The sequence below is a fragment of the Pteropus alecto genome, unplaced genomic scaffold (genome assembly GCF_000325575.1).
Source record: "Pteropus alecto unplaced genomic scaffold, ASM32557v1 scaffold135, whole genome shotgun sequence".
Classification (NCBI taxonomy): domain Eukaryota; kingdom Metazoa; phylum Chordata; class Mammalia; order Chiroptera; family Pteropodidae; genus Pteropus; species Pteropus alecto.
In genome coordinates, this window is record NW_006438076.1 from 3,798,947 (window position 1) to 3,815,210 (window position 16,264).

The 16,264-nt window shown below is 52.1% G+C and overlaps 1 protein-coding gene across 1 annotated transcript in view; it reads right to left on the reverse strand.

The window, feature by feature from the left end:
• PKNOX2 (PBX/knotted 1 homeobox 2) overlaps window positions 1-16,264 on the reverse strand; it is a 244,608-nt gene that overhangs the window by 69,515 nt on the left and 158,829 nt on the right. The window contains exon 3 of the mRNA XM_025049206.1: window positions 5,243-5,351. Within this exon, the coding sequence (XP_024904974.1) occupies window positions 5,243-5,329 (87 nt within the window). The 5' untranslated portion in view covers window positions 5,330-5,351. The remainder of the gene's footprint in view (window positions 1-5,242; window positions 5,352-16,264) is intronic.

Here is a 16,264-nt window from a genome sequence, read left to right on the forward strand (position 1 = left end):
GACAGGTCACCCATATGGTTCCTGGGGTGCTGCCCCCAGGGGCACAGGGAGCCGTCAATCACAGGCACAGAAAAGGCTTAGGAGGACTTTCAAAGCTGCTGAATTAACTCCATTGCTGCAAAGCGAATGAGTTTCACAGGCAGCTGAGCAGAAGGTCCTGCAAGGCAGGGGGCTCCAGCCCTTAAAGAGATGAGAGGAATGTAAAGTGTGAAAACATCTGAACCCGCTTCTCTTCTACCCGTCACAGCTGCATGGCCTGGACAGGGACATTCACAGCCAGGAGCCCCAGCCACCCCCTCTGCCTCCAGTTAATGAAACCAGATGGGGACCCCGATGACTGATCAAAGGTCCAACTTCCCTGGGATGACTGCTCCCCTGGCCCCACCCAAGTGGGAATGGTGCTGGAACAGAGAGAGAAAGAAGGTACTCGGAGGGACAGAGAGCCAGGTCTGGCATCCTTGACATGGCTGGCCTGGCTTAGCCTTCCGCTGGCAGGAGAGTTTAGATAGCATCACCTTGACCTCAGATCTCCAAGCAGAGTTTCCTGGGGTCCTGAACACCATTCTCCTCACTCCCAGGGTTGCGGGTGGATGGTGGGGGTGGAGGAACACAGCCTTGGCCAAAAGGTCCTAAGGAAGTACATGGCTTCCTTCGTGAGCTTTCCACACTGTTCCTGGACTGAGAGTTCTGACTGCCTGTCCTGCCTCCCTCTGGTCAATAATGAGGCTGCACCCTTGGTGAATTGCCAAACCCTTTTAACAGCGCCCATCATCAATTCATACTACATAAGCACCTAGATACCTACATATCAACTGGTTCCTAAACTGTTCATTGAGTGCCCTCATTCATAGGGTCTGTGCCTCGTGGGTCAGACCAGGACCCGCCAGCATTTCTGTTTTCACGCAGCCTGGCGTGCTGGGGACAAGCAGACAGAGGAAGGCAGAACTCTGAATATGTACACGACTAGACCAGATACAATATTTGTTTTCCTATAAGCCAAGGGCAAGGATATTTGTGGAATGCTATATATGTGTCTGTATTTGAGAAAGAGTGGGGGGTGCTGATTGCAAGAGTTTTCAGTGTGTGGATAAGGTGAGGGTAGAGAAACTAGCAAATTCAGAGGGTTTTCTGAAATTGCTGGTGGAGGTACCGAAGAAAGAACTTTACTTGGTGGGTGATATGGCATGTGGACTGTTACAGGAAACGGGAGAAGGTGAAGGACACTTCAGAGGTGGAGAGAGAGTACGTGAGTGAAGGGTGTATGCCTAGAAGAAGTGAGAGGGCTGCTGTGTTACCACGAAGATTCTGGGAGGGGACTGGAGTGACACTTGCTGGGAGCGGGAGCAACTTCAGAGAACATAGTAACTTTGAGAGTTCTGTAGGATTGGTGGGGCGCTGGGCAGTGGGAGGAGGGGGTTGTGAGAGTCCAGGTGGCAGGTGGCCAGGCTGTGGCAGAGATGGAGAAGAACGGAAGCAGCGTGAGAAGGAATTCACACAACCTAGTGAATAGAGGGACCACACACCTAGTTCATATGCAGGTCTCCCTGGAGACGATGTTTTCATTAAACAATCATTGTAGAACTCCAGGATCCCAAGTCACTCGCCCCTGCCTCTCAGGGCATAAGTGGGGGTCTGGATCAAGGGCCCAGCCACAGCACGCTGGACTTGAGGTGCTGTAGTTAGACAGTAGGGGGTGCTGTGACCCTGGCAGAACTTAACAGGAAGCCACCAGAAAGAGAAAACAGGCCACAGGAAGGGTTTCAGTGGTCCCCGCTTCTGCACTTTCAAAGCTTACGGTCTGGTCTGTCTTTTGTACACACTCAGCACAGGGTGACGTCCTTACGAGTCATCACGGAGTTTCCCCACGATGGACTGAAACAGGCTGAGGGGCCGGCAGCTGCTCGGCCATCACACCACTTGGCGTGCCCAAATATAGTGTGGGGCAGAAACATTAATGCTTCTCTACTGAAATGAAAAAAAAAAAAAAGAAAGCCTCCCTCATTTTTAATAACTTTATTCCCCAAACTTCAAAAATGAAATTGCCAAGTTAAGAACTTGCCTAGAAAAAAAAAAAAAAATTCTAATTTATTATAAAGAAGGTCCGGGGCTTGGGAATTTTTTAATGCAGATTCCTAATTTTCCAAAGTGAGGTTCTCCTGTGCATTTGAATAGATTATGCTCGGTACTGCTAGCCATTAGCACAACGGGAACATTATTAAAACGATTGCATGGGTCTCAGAGGAAAGGCTCCGCTTCTCGCTTCCTTTTTCATTTTGGGGACTTCATATCAGAGACTGGCCATTTTTGCCCGTGGAAAAAACTGGGTTCCTAAGGACGTGATCTAGAGATGTGCTCAGCTGTGCAGGCCTCGAGGAAACGAGTCATAGCGGGTCCAAAAGTAATGAGATTAGACCTTCAGGAATGACGAGGGGGTGGGAATCCTTTCCAGAGGGCCCCCGTGTGCCCGACCCATGTTTCCATTAGGCTTGGCTTTCCTGAGGACACGGAGTGTCAGAGGGCAGCTGGTTCTCTGGAATAACGAGCATTACGAGGGCAGTGAGCAGGGCTTCCCCTGAGAAGCCGGGCCCAGTCTCTCGAAAGGATAAAGGGAAGAAGGCAAGAGGACTCGAGCAAGTTCCCTAGCAACAATCTCATGCAGATGACACTCCTTACTCATAACCCACTCCCGGCAGCCCCTGAGAGTGGAGAGAAGGGCCCCCCAAAAGCCAAATGGCCTCAAAGTCTAGCACTTTCTGAAGACAGCCTTTCCCATGAGTCTATGTTCTGGGGACCTCACCTACCCATTCTGTCCCTGCCCTAACTCCTCCCATGATTCCCTGCCCTGATCCGTTTTCTTGGGAACCAGCTGGGCCCAGAGAAGCCCCATGACAATGTGCCATAGCCTAGTGGCCTAGCCGAGGCCACAAAGACCCCAGACCTCGGTCTGGTCGCTTTACCATGAACACGGAGACTTCTGGTGAGACATGCCTAGACCTCGGGTCACAAATAGGTGCACAGGGCAAATTATTATATTCTCTTGCTATATATGTATTTTCAATGGCGAAGCACTAGTGGCTCTTCAGAGAGGAGAGTCCTGACACAGCCCTTGCCTTGGGCTTTTGCTCTGAGGTCCTAGGTGGGGAACTGGAGCCTCCCTTCCTTCCCCAAAAGGCTAGAGCAGCTCAGTGGTGGCTTCTGGGAGCCCAGTGCCTTGGAGCTGCAGCCCCACGTCCACTCCCTCCCTCGGCAGCTGGGCTGTATTAATGCTCAGCTGTATGCTGAGAATTAAATTAGGCTCCTCTACTTAACTACACCCGGATCAGCATTCTTGGACAACACAGGCCCTTCCTGCAGCTCTCCTGCTAATCTCCATCAAACCCAAACTTCTCCCAGCTGCCCAGGCAGCAGAATGAAGTGGGTAGGGGGCAGCAGCTGCCAGCTGTGCCAATCCAGTACTCTCTGGCCTCTTGGCTCCATCCCAGTCTGTCCCTTTGTGCCCGCAGCCTGCTAAATGTAGGAAGTATCCCATTGCCGCTCCCAGTCCTCCTGGGGAGCGTGGAGGGCAGCATTAAGCCACAAAAGAAACAGAACCAAAGTTCCTGCCTTTTCGTCAACACTTCAGGTATCCACCACTGCCTGAGCAGATAAAGGCATGGGTCTGTGTCTACTGAGAAGAATAATGGTTGTTCCCACTGTGGCCCCCGGGTTCCCAGGCCTCCTGTTCTTCATTTTGACTGTAGAAGGAAAGGGCCCGTCATTCCTATCGCTCATGTGGAAGTTTTCAAATAGCAGAACCATGTCAGTGCCAAGTCCAACCTGTGGTCATTGGAGGAAAGTTACTGACATGGGCAGACGGTTTGCTGGGTATGAGGGGAGGCTGGGGAGAGCCTAGGAAGGAACATGGAGTTGATATGCAGGAGTAGGGGTAGGGACCAAAGGACTTGTGTTTGAAGATTGGTGAATGACAAGTGCTTTTGGACTTTCGCAGGCTGAGGAGTCAGTGGTGGTCTGTGTGCTGGACACTCTGTAAAGTGTAATTTCATGGGGGATGGATAGAGCAGTCACTATATGCTCACACTAGGCTGACGGTCAGGGCCAGACGACCTAATGTGAGCAAACGTCTGCCCATCCTGTGTCTGCAACTTAATATCCTTCTCATCACGCACAGGTCTTTCACGCTGTCCATGAGAAGAGCTGTATTTGAAATGCCTAATGAGGAGGGATATGAAGGCAGGGCAAAGACGCCGCTGGAAGGAGTGAGAAAGACTGCCTGGCACATAGGAAGCACTCGCTGCACATTCGTTAAATGAATGAATGAATATTCTAGCTGGCTGCATTTCATATTACACATACTCGATAAAAATTATTGAATTATTATTAACTTGTGAGACCAGGGTAGAGAAAATGAGAGTGTGAAGGTCAAGGCCAGAGAATGGAGGCTTCTGTGAAAGCACAGCCTCATAACTAACTCAGAGTTTCAGAAAAAACGAAGCGCGGGGGGAGGTGCACACGGGGGGAGCAAAGGTTAGAAGTGATCGGCTCAAGAAGTGCAGGAACCCAACCCGCAAAAGCTGGGCCAGGCTTCCAGAAGGAGGAAAAGAGACAACCGGAAGATGGCACAGAGGCGCTGCCTTCCACAGGAGCCGCAACCAGGGAGAGTCTCAGAAGAACTTGGGGGGTGAGGTGGGCAGCTGTGTCTGAGCTGAGGGGTGGGAACCAGGAACAAGAGAGAAGGGTTGGAGGACGTAGAGAAACAGGCCTGGCCTTTTCCCGGATAGAAGCCGAGCGGGTCCTGAGGAGAAGGGAGATTTCTCCAGTAGGCAGGCAGAGAAGGATGGACACGGGCTCCAGTGACCATGAACAGGCGGAGTGGGTATGAAGGAACCTCTAATTAAGAAGTTTCCTCAAACACTCAAAGGCAGACGCGATGACCTGTATCTCCCCAAGTGAGGAGTTTGGAACACTTGTCTGATGTCTGCTTCGAGTGGGAAGTTGGGTTAGGTGGTGACAGGACTGTGACTCAGTGCTCTAGGCGACAGTCCTAGATGCTGGTGACAGTTACCCAGAGAGGATCTGAATCTTGTGTTTGTCAAATGCAACGACTCCCCTCCGGGGTCTGTTTGCTGGGCTCTCCCCAGAAAGGCCTCCCCAGGCCTGACAGGGAAGAGCCCAGAGAGCACCAGGCCCTGCCCTCTGTCCCCGGAAGGCCACACACCGCCCCTGTCAGTTGGTGGACACTCACCTGTGGACTGTCCTGGTAGGGTGGGGGAGGGACATTCTGCGTGGCCATCATCGTCAGAGCTGGGGCTGGGGAGGCATGTTGCATCATGGGATTGATTCACATCGAGGATCTGTGGCAGGAGAAAGGGGCCGCAGGTTAATACTGAGCACAGGGAGTCCGGCGAGCAGCCAGTGGACATCTTCTCAGGCTGGGCCACCTGGACTGACCAGACACAGCAAGGACTGAAAGCCCTTTAGGGGAACAGATGGGAGCTGCTGGGAGGGGCCTGGGTGGGGAGGGGCTTGCTGTGAGATTTGACTTGAAAGAAATGATATTCAAATCAGATGTAAAACAACCTATAGGAAGCCACGCTTCATTCGGCATCAGTTGCGGTTGAGGGGTTAGGGAGGAAAGGGAGTCGGAGCTTGGCATGCTTCATTCGGCATCAGTCGGGGGTGAGGGGTTAGGGAGGAAAGGGAGTCGGAGCTTGGCTGGTGGCAGCACAGCGGGGTTGGAGGCCATTCGAGTACCCACAAGGCAATGGTGCGTTCCCTATTCCGGGTCTTCAGAGCAACCACCTGCACCCTCAGGGCAAGGAGGCCTCAGCCAGCGCCCTTCCAGCTCCAGTTCCCACCTTTCCGCCCCCTCCTGGGTGTGCTCACTACACCCCCTAGTGGAGGGAAGGCACGTGGCTCGCTGGTCCCTTCCTCAAACTGGAGGAAGCAGCAGCCCGGGTGACCCGGAGGTCTTCTAGCAACATCGGAAGCCTGGGTGAGCACCCATCACCTGCGGGGTTTTCTGGGTGTTTGTTTGTGACTGTGGGCTCATGAACGTGCCTGCTCATTCTACTAAGGAAGGCTTTCCTTAGCCTTCATTCAGTGTAGAATCACAGACATATGGGGCCAGGGGAGCTGTCAGAGCCCATGGTTGTCCCCCTTCTTACAGAGAAAAAGATGGAGGCCAAGAGAAGGGGTGCGTGTATATTTGAGGGCAGGGTGTTAGTGAAGCAGGAAAGGAACCCAAGTCTCCAGGTTCCCAGTCCCCCCACCACCACACCCCAGTCTGCCCTACTAGGCTCCCAACCCCCACCCAATACCAGGAAGCGAGCTGTGCCCACTGGTCCTCGGTGTTTCTTCTTGAACCAGAACACACTGCTGTAAGTGGAGACAGCCTGGCAGTGCCACCCAAGGAAACAGGATGCCCAGAGAGCCGTTTAGCTCAGGAGATGCCCTGAAATATTCAGAGCTAGAAGCCGCGGGCAAGCTGCCTGATAGAGGACTATTCATCGTGGGGCATGGAGACCCTAAGAACCTTACTGTGGGGTGCAGGACCTATCCTCCCAGGTGGAGGATGCTGATGAGACAAAGACCTTTGTGAGCATGACACACAGACCTCTTTCTTCATCCTCTTCTCTCCTCAGGGCAGGGACCGGGGTGCTGATGCCCTCTCACCACACCCTCGCCAGGGTCTTCCAAAATGTTTACATGGCTGAATTCAGTGGGAATTTGAGGGCGTTCTGGAACTGCCTAAATAAAGGGTAGGGTCTCCAGGTCCATGTGGTGTGTGTGTGTGTGTGTGTGTGTGTGTGCGCGCGCGTGCGCGCGCGTGTGTTGGTTCTTTTTCAGGAAGAGGAGGAAAGATCAGCTCTGGTTGACCTCGGCCTCCCAAGTACCAAGGATGCTTTGACGTTAAGTGCACGTTCGAAAGCACTAGAAAGCTAGGTTTTCATTCAAGTAATACCTGATAAATATCAGCTACATGCAAAGAACTGTGCTGGGGGCACAGACAGATGGAAGGAGGCAAGGTCTTCTCTACAAGAAGTGTTGTTACTGGAGAGGTGAGTCTGTCCAGTGGGAAAGCGGAAAGGGAAATGGAGGTTCTGGTGGCAAGATGTCTTTTCCTATGCCGAAGATGTTGTGACTGCAGGCAATTCCTCTCGGCCTCTGCTGCCTATACCTCACCCCGTGGCCTTAGTTCAATTCTGGTGGCAAGATGTATTTTCCTATGCCGAAGATGTGACTGCAGGCAATTCCCCTCGGCTTCTGCTGCCTATACCTCACCCCGTGGCCTTAGTTCAGAAGATGGGCCACCAGGATGTCTACACGACAGAAGCTCTCAGGGTCGCCCCATCTCACAGACCCAGATTCACAAAGAGGCTCAGAAGGGCCCTGGAGGGAGCCTGTCCCTTCAGGCAGGGAACCGGTGCCTGCTCGCATGGCTGGGTCTTTGTCTGCAGATGGTAAACATCCAAGGAAAGCAAGAGCCGAGTGACAGGGTTCCTTCCAGAGCAGGGTGGGGAAAAAGAAAAGAAAGACTTCTTGAAACAGCAGAAAGAACTTCCAGAATCAAAGCTTTTGAGAGATTCGAATGGGTGTGGCCCCTGAGGGAAGAAAGGAAATAGGAATAATTCTGGGATGTGTTAGGCTCAGCTTTTCCTGAACTCTGGCCTATGGGTCCTGAAGGCAGATCCCTTCCCGGGACCATTCTCAGATGCTCCTTTGCTGAAAAAAGTGAACCTCCGTGGGTTGTAGTGCCAAAAGTCTCCAGTATATTTGCAGTGACACGAGGGCGGCCCTGCCTGGCAGTAAGGAGGGGTAGTTAAGAGCGGTCTGCACCCAGAAACAATCACCAGGAGGCTGAGAGATTTCCCAGTCTGGAGCCTGGGGGGCTGCAGAGGTAGGGCCAGACCGGCCTCAGAGGACTCAGGAAATTTTTTCTGAGGACCCAGATGGCCTTTGCCCCTCCCCCTCCTCCGACTCTCTGGGGTCACCACAGGCCACTAGTCCACTGCCCCATTGCCCCCTGGGGCTTCTCCTGCAAGAGAACTGAAGGCCTTTTCATCACGGGCTTAAGTTTCCTTCTCTGCTCACTCAGGCAGAGAAACCTCTGGTAAGTGGATGCTGGGGAGACCCAGGGCCCACGTTCTTTTCTTCACCTCCTGCACCCACACATATAATGCTCCATCCTTGGGAAGCCCCACCAGCTAGGCTTGGGGGCTGAGGGGCTATGGAACCATCCGGAGAGGAATGTGGGGATCTGACTTCTCTTGTCTGAGACCCTGCAGCTGGGGTACAGGGAGCTCCTCAAGTGATCTCTGGGTGCCCAGCCCTTTGGGGAAACGCACCCTTCCTGCACTTTCTTTGGGAGTGCAGAGGGGAACAGCAAGCCTGAGCTTCAGACACCCAGCCCAGGGATTTTGAGCATTTGTCTGGGAGAGGCTGCCCCGCCCTGTCCAGAGGCCCCAGCGCTCCGTTACCAGACACCAGGGCACTCAAGGGAGCACAGCCAAGACTGCAAATGGAGGACACACCAGAACAATTTATCACAGGGAAATTTCCCATGGAGGAGAGGCTCACGTCGAAAGATTGCTTTTAATGTTGAAAACCTTTATTTTATGACAGCTAGGAGGGGAGGAAAAAAAAACCCTAATGCAACTCTCAACCCCACAATGACATCCAAGAAGAAATAATTTGTGTCACTGATACTATCATCAAAAGGAGCTAAAAATGCCATTTTCCAGAGCTCAAACCGAGTGAAGCTGGGAGCATGGGCTGGGTGGGTGAGGGGCATGGAAGGATACCCTTTGAAGAGGTAGGAATGGGGGAGCCCTAGAGTAGCTACACCCTCTGTCTTCTCAACTCTAGCTCCCCACACCCTTCAGGTGAGGCCCTCAGTCTGGAGCCTTGAACTCCAGTGTGTTGACAAACAGGCTTGGAAATAAAAAGACCAAGCTCGTTAGGAAGGAGCTCATTAGGACTTGTTGACATGAAACCCATTAGACCAATTAACATTCCATTAACGGCCTGGGGCACCAAGAGGTTAATGCAGCCCCAGTAATTGGGCTGGGGTGCCCAGGTTGGGGGCTCAGGGCCTTAAAGCTGAGAAACAAAGTCTAATTGAGAACTCTCTGGCCAGCTGGCCCTACAGCATCTGTTCTTGCCTCCCCCCACCCTAGAGGAGACTACACTGGGTCTCCACTGACGTAGGAGAGGGGAGGAAGGGACCAACCTCCCTGTGGCTCTCCAGTGTCCCACCTCCTTGCCCCAGACCAGAGACTGGGCACGAGGACAAGGTGGCGGAATATTTCCACCCTCTTGGACTCTTGATAGTCCTGCTTTTTTCATCTACCCCACTCCCCTTTCTGGGCCAGGTTCTTTCAGTCCTGGGGAAGTAAGTCCCCTCTCCACTGCCAGTTAGATGTGACCCACTCTTATAGAAACTCTTTGGGAAAAAGCTAGAATCCTTGAGGCCCCAGAGTCTAATTTATTTTAAGAGTGTTGTAGTTTAGGGCAGAGGGATGGGGGAGGGAGCACTGGTCCCAGGCCAGCTGGCCTTCCTGCCTGCCTTCCAATCTTCCTCCCTTCCTTCCTTCCCTCCTTTCTTCCTTCCTCCTCTCTCCCCAGCAGAGTGGCTAAGGTATTGCCCAGGGCCCCTAGAAGCCCTTCTCTTTTGTCCTTGGACACACTAGGAGTATTTCCATTATTTCCCCTCCCTTAGCTACAAGTAGAGGCTATAATCCCATTCCCCGTCTGGGCCTCAGTTTCCTCATCTGTAAACTCCCACAATAGGAGTGTGTGCTTAGGGTCAAAACGTCTGGATGCCACACCCAGCTCTGCCACTTATCCGGAGCCTATACAAGCAGCTTTCCCTCTTAGAGGCAAAATGAGGGATTTCACCGGAACATTCTGAAAGCCTTTGCCCAGGGTTAGCATTCGACACAAGCTTAGTTGAATGGAATGGAAATAGATTGCAGCTTGAGACTGAAAGGAGCCCCCTGAGGCCAGAGAGCTGGGAGTCCTCCTCAGCCCCCAGGTCCCCCAGGTGGTTACCAGGCTCCCACCTCCGGGCCTCCCCTCTGAGCAGCTGCCCAGGCTGGGGTTCTGAGTCTAGACAGATTTGCAGGAGGCTGAAATAACACAGTGAACTCAGCAGGAGGGACCAAAAGGCTACATTAGTAACCTGGCTGGCTCCAACCTCTCCCTCTGGAGCAGCCACCTCAACCTGGTGCAGTCCGTTTATTTTCCTCCAGTGGAGGAGTGCTTGGTCTAGAACGCTGGTCTCCGGCCCAGCTCCCTTCCCATGGGCGGCCTGTAGGTGGCGCCGCGGAGCCCCCTTTAATTGCATTATATAATATAACCTGTTTACTAAATCATGTAATCAGTCGCCTTAGGATTTACAACTTCAGATGCGTATAGAGAATTGGACTTTGAGTCAAATTTAAAAACAAATAAAAATGAGAGGCAGCTGTTGCTGATAGTGTGATATTCATCTTTTGGAAACAAATTCACCCCACTGCTATAAATTATGCCTGGAAAAAAAGTGTTGTTGGTGGGAAGGAGTTGGCTAGGTCTCCTATGCTGGCAACTCAGAGCGATGAATCTTGAAATAACAGTGTCAACCTGTCACTGATTTCATGTGACTCTGTGGATTTATCTAAAGAAACACAGGCGTGTGGGGGTATACGCGCGTGCGCGCGCGCACACACACACACATATACACAAACACACGCGCGCGCACGCACACACATACACACACACACACACACCCAGGTCTCACAAAACCCGGTAAGGGCTAGAAATCACAGCCTAAAAGCTGAGTATTAGAGGAACTCAGTGGTCCCCGTGCCTGGGTACATGGAGTCAGCACTGGGTGGTGACAGGGCGAGCCTAGTGTGGGGTGGTAGAGAGGGGTGGGGGGAGGCGAGCAAGAGGATAGTCTGGTTGAAATGTTTCAAAATGATCGAAAAGTGAAGGGTCATTGAGGAATGATGAGAAAAGGGTCGGCTCCCCAGCAGCCCACCTCCACACAGCACATCAAACACTGGACCTGGACCTTCTCACCCTGGTGCTCTGAGAGCTCAGGGGCCTGAGGTGACAGAATTTGGGTGGCCTAGTAGATGCTGCTTCTCCCATCTTTCTGACCTTGGGGTGCTGGGGGCAGATGGAAGTCCCCTAGTCTGATAAGACCGGGCTCAGAGTGGAATGTGGAAGCCAAGGGGGTAATTTTGTCTTTTACTGAAGGAAGGACAGGTGGGAGAGTAAGTGAGTGGGATTTGCTCTCAGGGTCAGATCCCCTTGCTCACTACACGTCCTGAAGGCTGGCAATTAAGAGGTTGAAAATGAGCCACTGTTTCACAATTACCCAGGTCCCAGGGGACACTGCACCTGGCACAGAACCCAAGTCCTTGCAGAATGTCACAGCCAGGAGGGCCACTTTCTTGGTGCCCCTCCGGTTCCTGCTTAGAACTCTCAGTGGGAAATAATTCTGACTCCAGCCGGAAGCAGAGAGGACACCCAAAACAGAGGCAACTCAGGCCTTTTGGTCACCGCAGTTCTCAGCACTAATTGTCATTTGCTATCTTTCTGGGAAGCCTGCTTGGGAGGTGGCACCAGGTCATGCCCTACTATGATGATGCTGGTCTCCAGGGAACAGAGAGGAGACAGAAAGACCAGCGTGAGCTTGCACTAGGACTGCTGGCTTCTGACTCCCTGAGTGACAATCTCTCCCCATCTCTCGTTCTCCTCTTTCAGCCCTTAACTGCCTCATGGAGCAAATGGTCTCTGAAGGGGTACAAGCCTCTGTGAAACCGCAGAATGCAGAGAGCCCCCTGCTCCGATTCCAGCAGCGAGGTCTCCTTCACATGGCCTGTCGTCCTCCTTCCGAGACCTCTGTGTCCTCTCCTTTCACCACCCCCAAGCTATGTTGCTGTTTGCTCTTTATCGGGAATAACAATATGTCCCCTGTATGGCTGGGTCAACAGGTCATTTATACCCTCACTGACCCCAGCCTAGAGATAGCAAAAGCTTGCTGGAGAGACCCACTTCTGGAGGGCAGGGGGGACATTATCCCCGCCCCACCCCCCGGATCCCTCTGTGCTCACAGTTTAGTGAGGAGAGGCTAGTGGTCACACAAGGCAGAGGATTCGACTACGTGCTGGGTATGACTAGGGCTTCTGGCAGTCACAGACCCGCATCCCCGAACAGGTTTCCTTCGTAAGCGGAGGCCCTGTCTTGCCCTATTGCTTCCCGCCATGCCTCTCTGATTCATGAGCATTCCCAGAAAGGCAAGGCCCAGAGTTCCAGGGCCACAGCTTTCCCTCATTTACTCCCCCAATTTAGCTATTTTTCAATCTGGCTGCAATAAGTGGACCGGAGTCAGAGTTAGGAAAGCAGCCCGTGCTCTGCCCCCAGCCCTCTGCTGCCAGACTCTGCCTCTCTGCATCAGGACCAGGAAGCGGCAGAGGCCCCACTCTCCGCCCTGCCTTGGCTGTCACACCTTTTCTGGCTTCAAAAAGCCACTGATATATTTTACAAACTGAAACAGCAATTTAATTCCCCCTGATAGCGGCAATTGTCCATTAGATCTTCCTACTGAGGAGCTTAACAATAATTCCTTTCATCCAACTGCTTGCTTCTTCTTGATCTGAGAATCAATCCCATAATAGCAGGCAAGAGTTTTCCCATTACTCTCCCCCTCTAGCTCTTAGCATTTGATGGAGATTCTCATCTCCTCTTTAAGCACTTTACAACTTGGCAATTCTTCCCCTTTTGGTTCCCTTAAACAAAATAAAACAAAACAACAGAAAGGAGAGGAAAGCACGCTAGCTGTGAGGGTGGGCACAGCCCCTGCATCCTTCTCACAGAGAAGTGGTGTGCACCGTCTCCTGCTTCGGGGGTGAGGGGGGCGTCATTGGATGGTCACCCCCAATCTACTAAAAAATGGGTGCTACTCTGCCCCAGAAGGGCACCACTAGTCTGGTCCTGAATTCACACTCACCCACTATTGGGTCCTGCTTTTGCCAGTGATGCTCAACTGAGAGCGTCTTTCTCTTTCTAGGAAGCCCCTCCCCTTGTTGCTTCCTCCCAGGAAGGGAGGTCAGGAGGCTGTCGGTGCTGCCTTGGGGGTGGAGTCCACAGGAAGGGTCCAGTCAATTCCTCTCCCTGTATGTTGCCTAGATTCCCGCCCATCACTCAGGCAACTCTTAAACCTAGAGTGGGGTCCTGCCCTCTCTTTTTCATCTCCAGCCCCCTTCATCTCTCTCCAAGCAGCGTGAGTAGGAGAGGTGGGGAGGAACAGGGAAGGAGGGAGCCTGAGGCCTTTTATTCAATTACTTTTTTTTCTTTCAAACCTCCAGGCGGCCCCAGTGATCATGGACAGAGGAGGGCTCTCCAGTGCTTCTGCGGGGGCAGTTAGGGTGGATTGCCAGGGCACCTGAGAGCCCCAGCCTGCTCCCCCAAGACACCATCATGTGCTCTCTTGTCTGCACACACACACACACAGAAACAAATCTAAAAATGAACCCAGGGACTGAAATCCCCCTCGACAAACCTGATTCCCAGGTTTATTATTATTTGTTGAGAGCTGACAGCAGCCGCTGCTCAGGAACCGAGCTGAGAAAACAACACAGCCGGGCCCCTGAGGCTCACAACTCAGCAGAGACAGACCAACAGCTCTGATGCGGGGACCCAGGTGGAGGAGCACGTCTGCTCTGCAAGGAGCCAGTAAGGCAGCCTCCTCTCTGCTGCCTTGCCCCCTCCTCCCTTTCATAAATCTTTCTCTTCTCCAAAGCAGGCATGCGGGGAGGATGGCACTCCCTGGGAGCTGGGATGCAGAAGGAAAGCAGGAGAAGTGAGGGGCCTTGGAAGGGGTGTGCAGGGAGGGACTGGAGCAGCAGGACTGAGCTGGGGTGGGGGATGTCCACAGAGATAGGGGGTCCCGGCACCTGTTCAGTCTGTCTCCTGCGACGCACTCAGATTCTCCTGGAAGCAGAGGGTCTTAAAAAGGGCAGCCGGGCCCCTTTTCTCTCTGAAGGACCATACTATGTGCCCTGGCTGGATGAGATCTGGTTTTATTTTTTAAAATTCCTCAGAAACAACAATAAAAAAGGTCAAGATTCAGGGCTGTAGAAGCAAGTGGCTCTCTGGGCTCAGTTTATCATTGAAAAGCCACTCATGCCTGATACTGCCTTACAACCTGCAGATGCCCATCCCCCTGGGCCTTTGTTGTGCTCCAGGTGAGCTCACAAGAAAAAGGAAGGGAGACCAGGTAGAGTTCATAGCAACGAGGTCAGCTGGAGGGAGGAAAGGATGTCCCCCTGGACTGCCTCATCCCTGGTCCTCACTGCTGCTTGGAATGAGAGCAGGGACACTGGTTCTGTGATCCCAACCTGTCAGAGAGGGCCGCCCTGGGGAAGGGAGGGCAGTAGCTTCCATGGGAGAGGAAGTGATGCTGGGCAGTGAGTCCATTTCTGGGCATCGCCATTCAAGCCCCAACTGAGCAGACACGCCCTCTGTCACCTTATGAGAAGTATTTCCACCACGCCTTGTGCTGTCCCTCTCACCCACCGGCAAGGCCTTCTTTACCACACTCCTGTGCCCTTTCCTTCACCAAAACTTTGCTCAAAACCCCACTGTTCTGTGAAGCCTGCCTTCGCTTTCCACTCCAGGACCGTCCTCTCACAGGGAGCCTGGCCATCAGACAGAGCAGGGCACGGTGGCGTGAGTGACCACTATGTGTGTTTTTATGTCATGAAAAATCACTTCTCATCTCACGTCCACGTTGCCCGTTGAACCATATGCTCCTCAGCAGATAAGACCATGTCTCTGCCTTGTCTTTCCTCCTAGGGGAAAATAAGCCTGTGTGATATGATTTCACAAGGTCTGCCTCATTTTGGAGCCTGAATATATATACACAGTTATAATTCAGCTTCTTTAGTTTACTGGTAAAATGTCAAAACAATCAAATCTGGAAAGAATAACTCTTTAAGTCCTGGCAGTCATTTATACCTCAGTGAGAATGAGTTTGTTTCCCTGGAGCAAATGTTTATAGGGGCGAGATGATAATATAGAATTAATAACAGCAGCCATTTATGGAGCCCTGACCATGGACCAGGAATTATGTTAAGCTTCTTATACAGATAACCTTGTTTATTTTTCTCAACAACTATATGGTATTGGCATGATGGTTGTCCATACTCATGGATGTGAAAACTCAGGCTTAGAGAGGTTGAGAGAGCTTCTAAACGTGACACATGGTCTGATTTCAGAGTCTGAATTTAACCTAGAAGTCTCAGGGTGGAAGCAGGAAGCACCCGAGGAGGAATGAGACCCCTAGAAATTGGAGAAGTACAGAAAAGGCAAGGCCACCGACTTTGAGTCGGACTGTCCAATATAGGCCGTCCTTTGACACTCACATTCCCCAAATTTCCAAGAATTATATTTTGTTCACACCACCTAAATGTCGTCCACAGCCAAATTTGGGCTTTTTTACATCAGTTAACCAACACACGCTTTCTGCCTTTGGGCGGTGCGACTGCTTAAATAGCAACAGTTCGTTTCTGTCATCCCGTCCTCTTTGGACAGCATTGTGTGTACAAATGTATTTAAACAGTTTATTGCATTTTGCTCTTCTTATTTTCTAAAAATGAATGGAAGATGGAAAACTGAAAGTGCAGATACTCGCGATAAGAAGGCGGGTCTCATCTGCATAATGCGACTGAGACCAAGGTGGGAACACTGAGAGAGGCAAACCTTGAGTCTTAATCGTAGACTCACTGGACTGTGGGGGCAGTTATGAAGGAAAAGGACAAAATTAATGAACGAATATGAAATGATGGAACTATGTGGCTGAAGACTGCACCTACGAAGCAATGTGTGATTGAGAATCCGATCATGTGTTTTAGGAGTCTGGGAGTAGAACTCTGGGAACTCATGCTTCACGAGAGCGGGGGCTGCCTGTGCCCTGACCCCACACTCTGCAGCTCTGGGGCCAGGGCTCTGACTTACATGGACTGGGATGCCATCAGTGACTCCTTCCTGTCAACCAGGACTGAGGGGGCCTGCTGCAGCCCAGGTGGGGTGGGGTGGGAGGTAGCATGTGGTCACCCCGCTCTCCGTGACTGTCTTCACATTGCTTTCTTTCCCCACTCCACCCATGGTTTTCCACAGACCACCCACAGCCGCAAAGAAATTCTTGTTCAGGAGAGAAATATGCCCATGACTCACAGGCTAAGAGGCACCTGGCTCTATCTTTGGAAAGACTGTG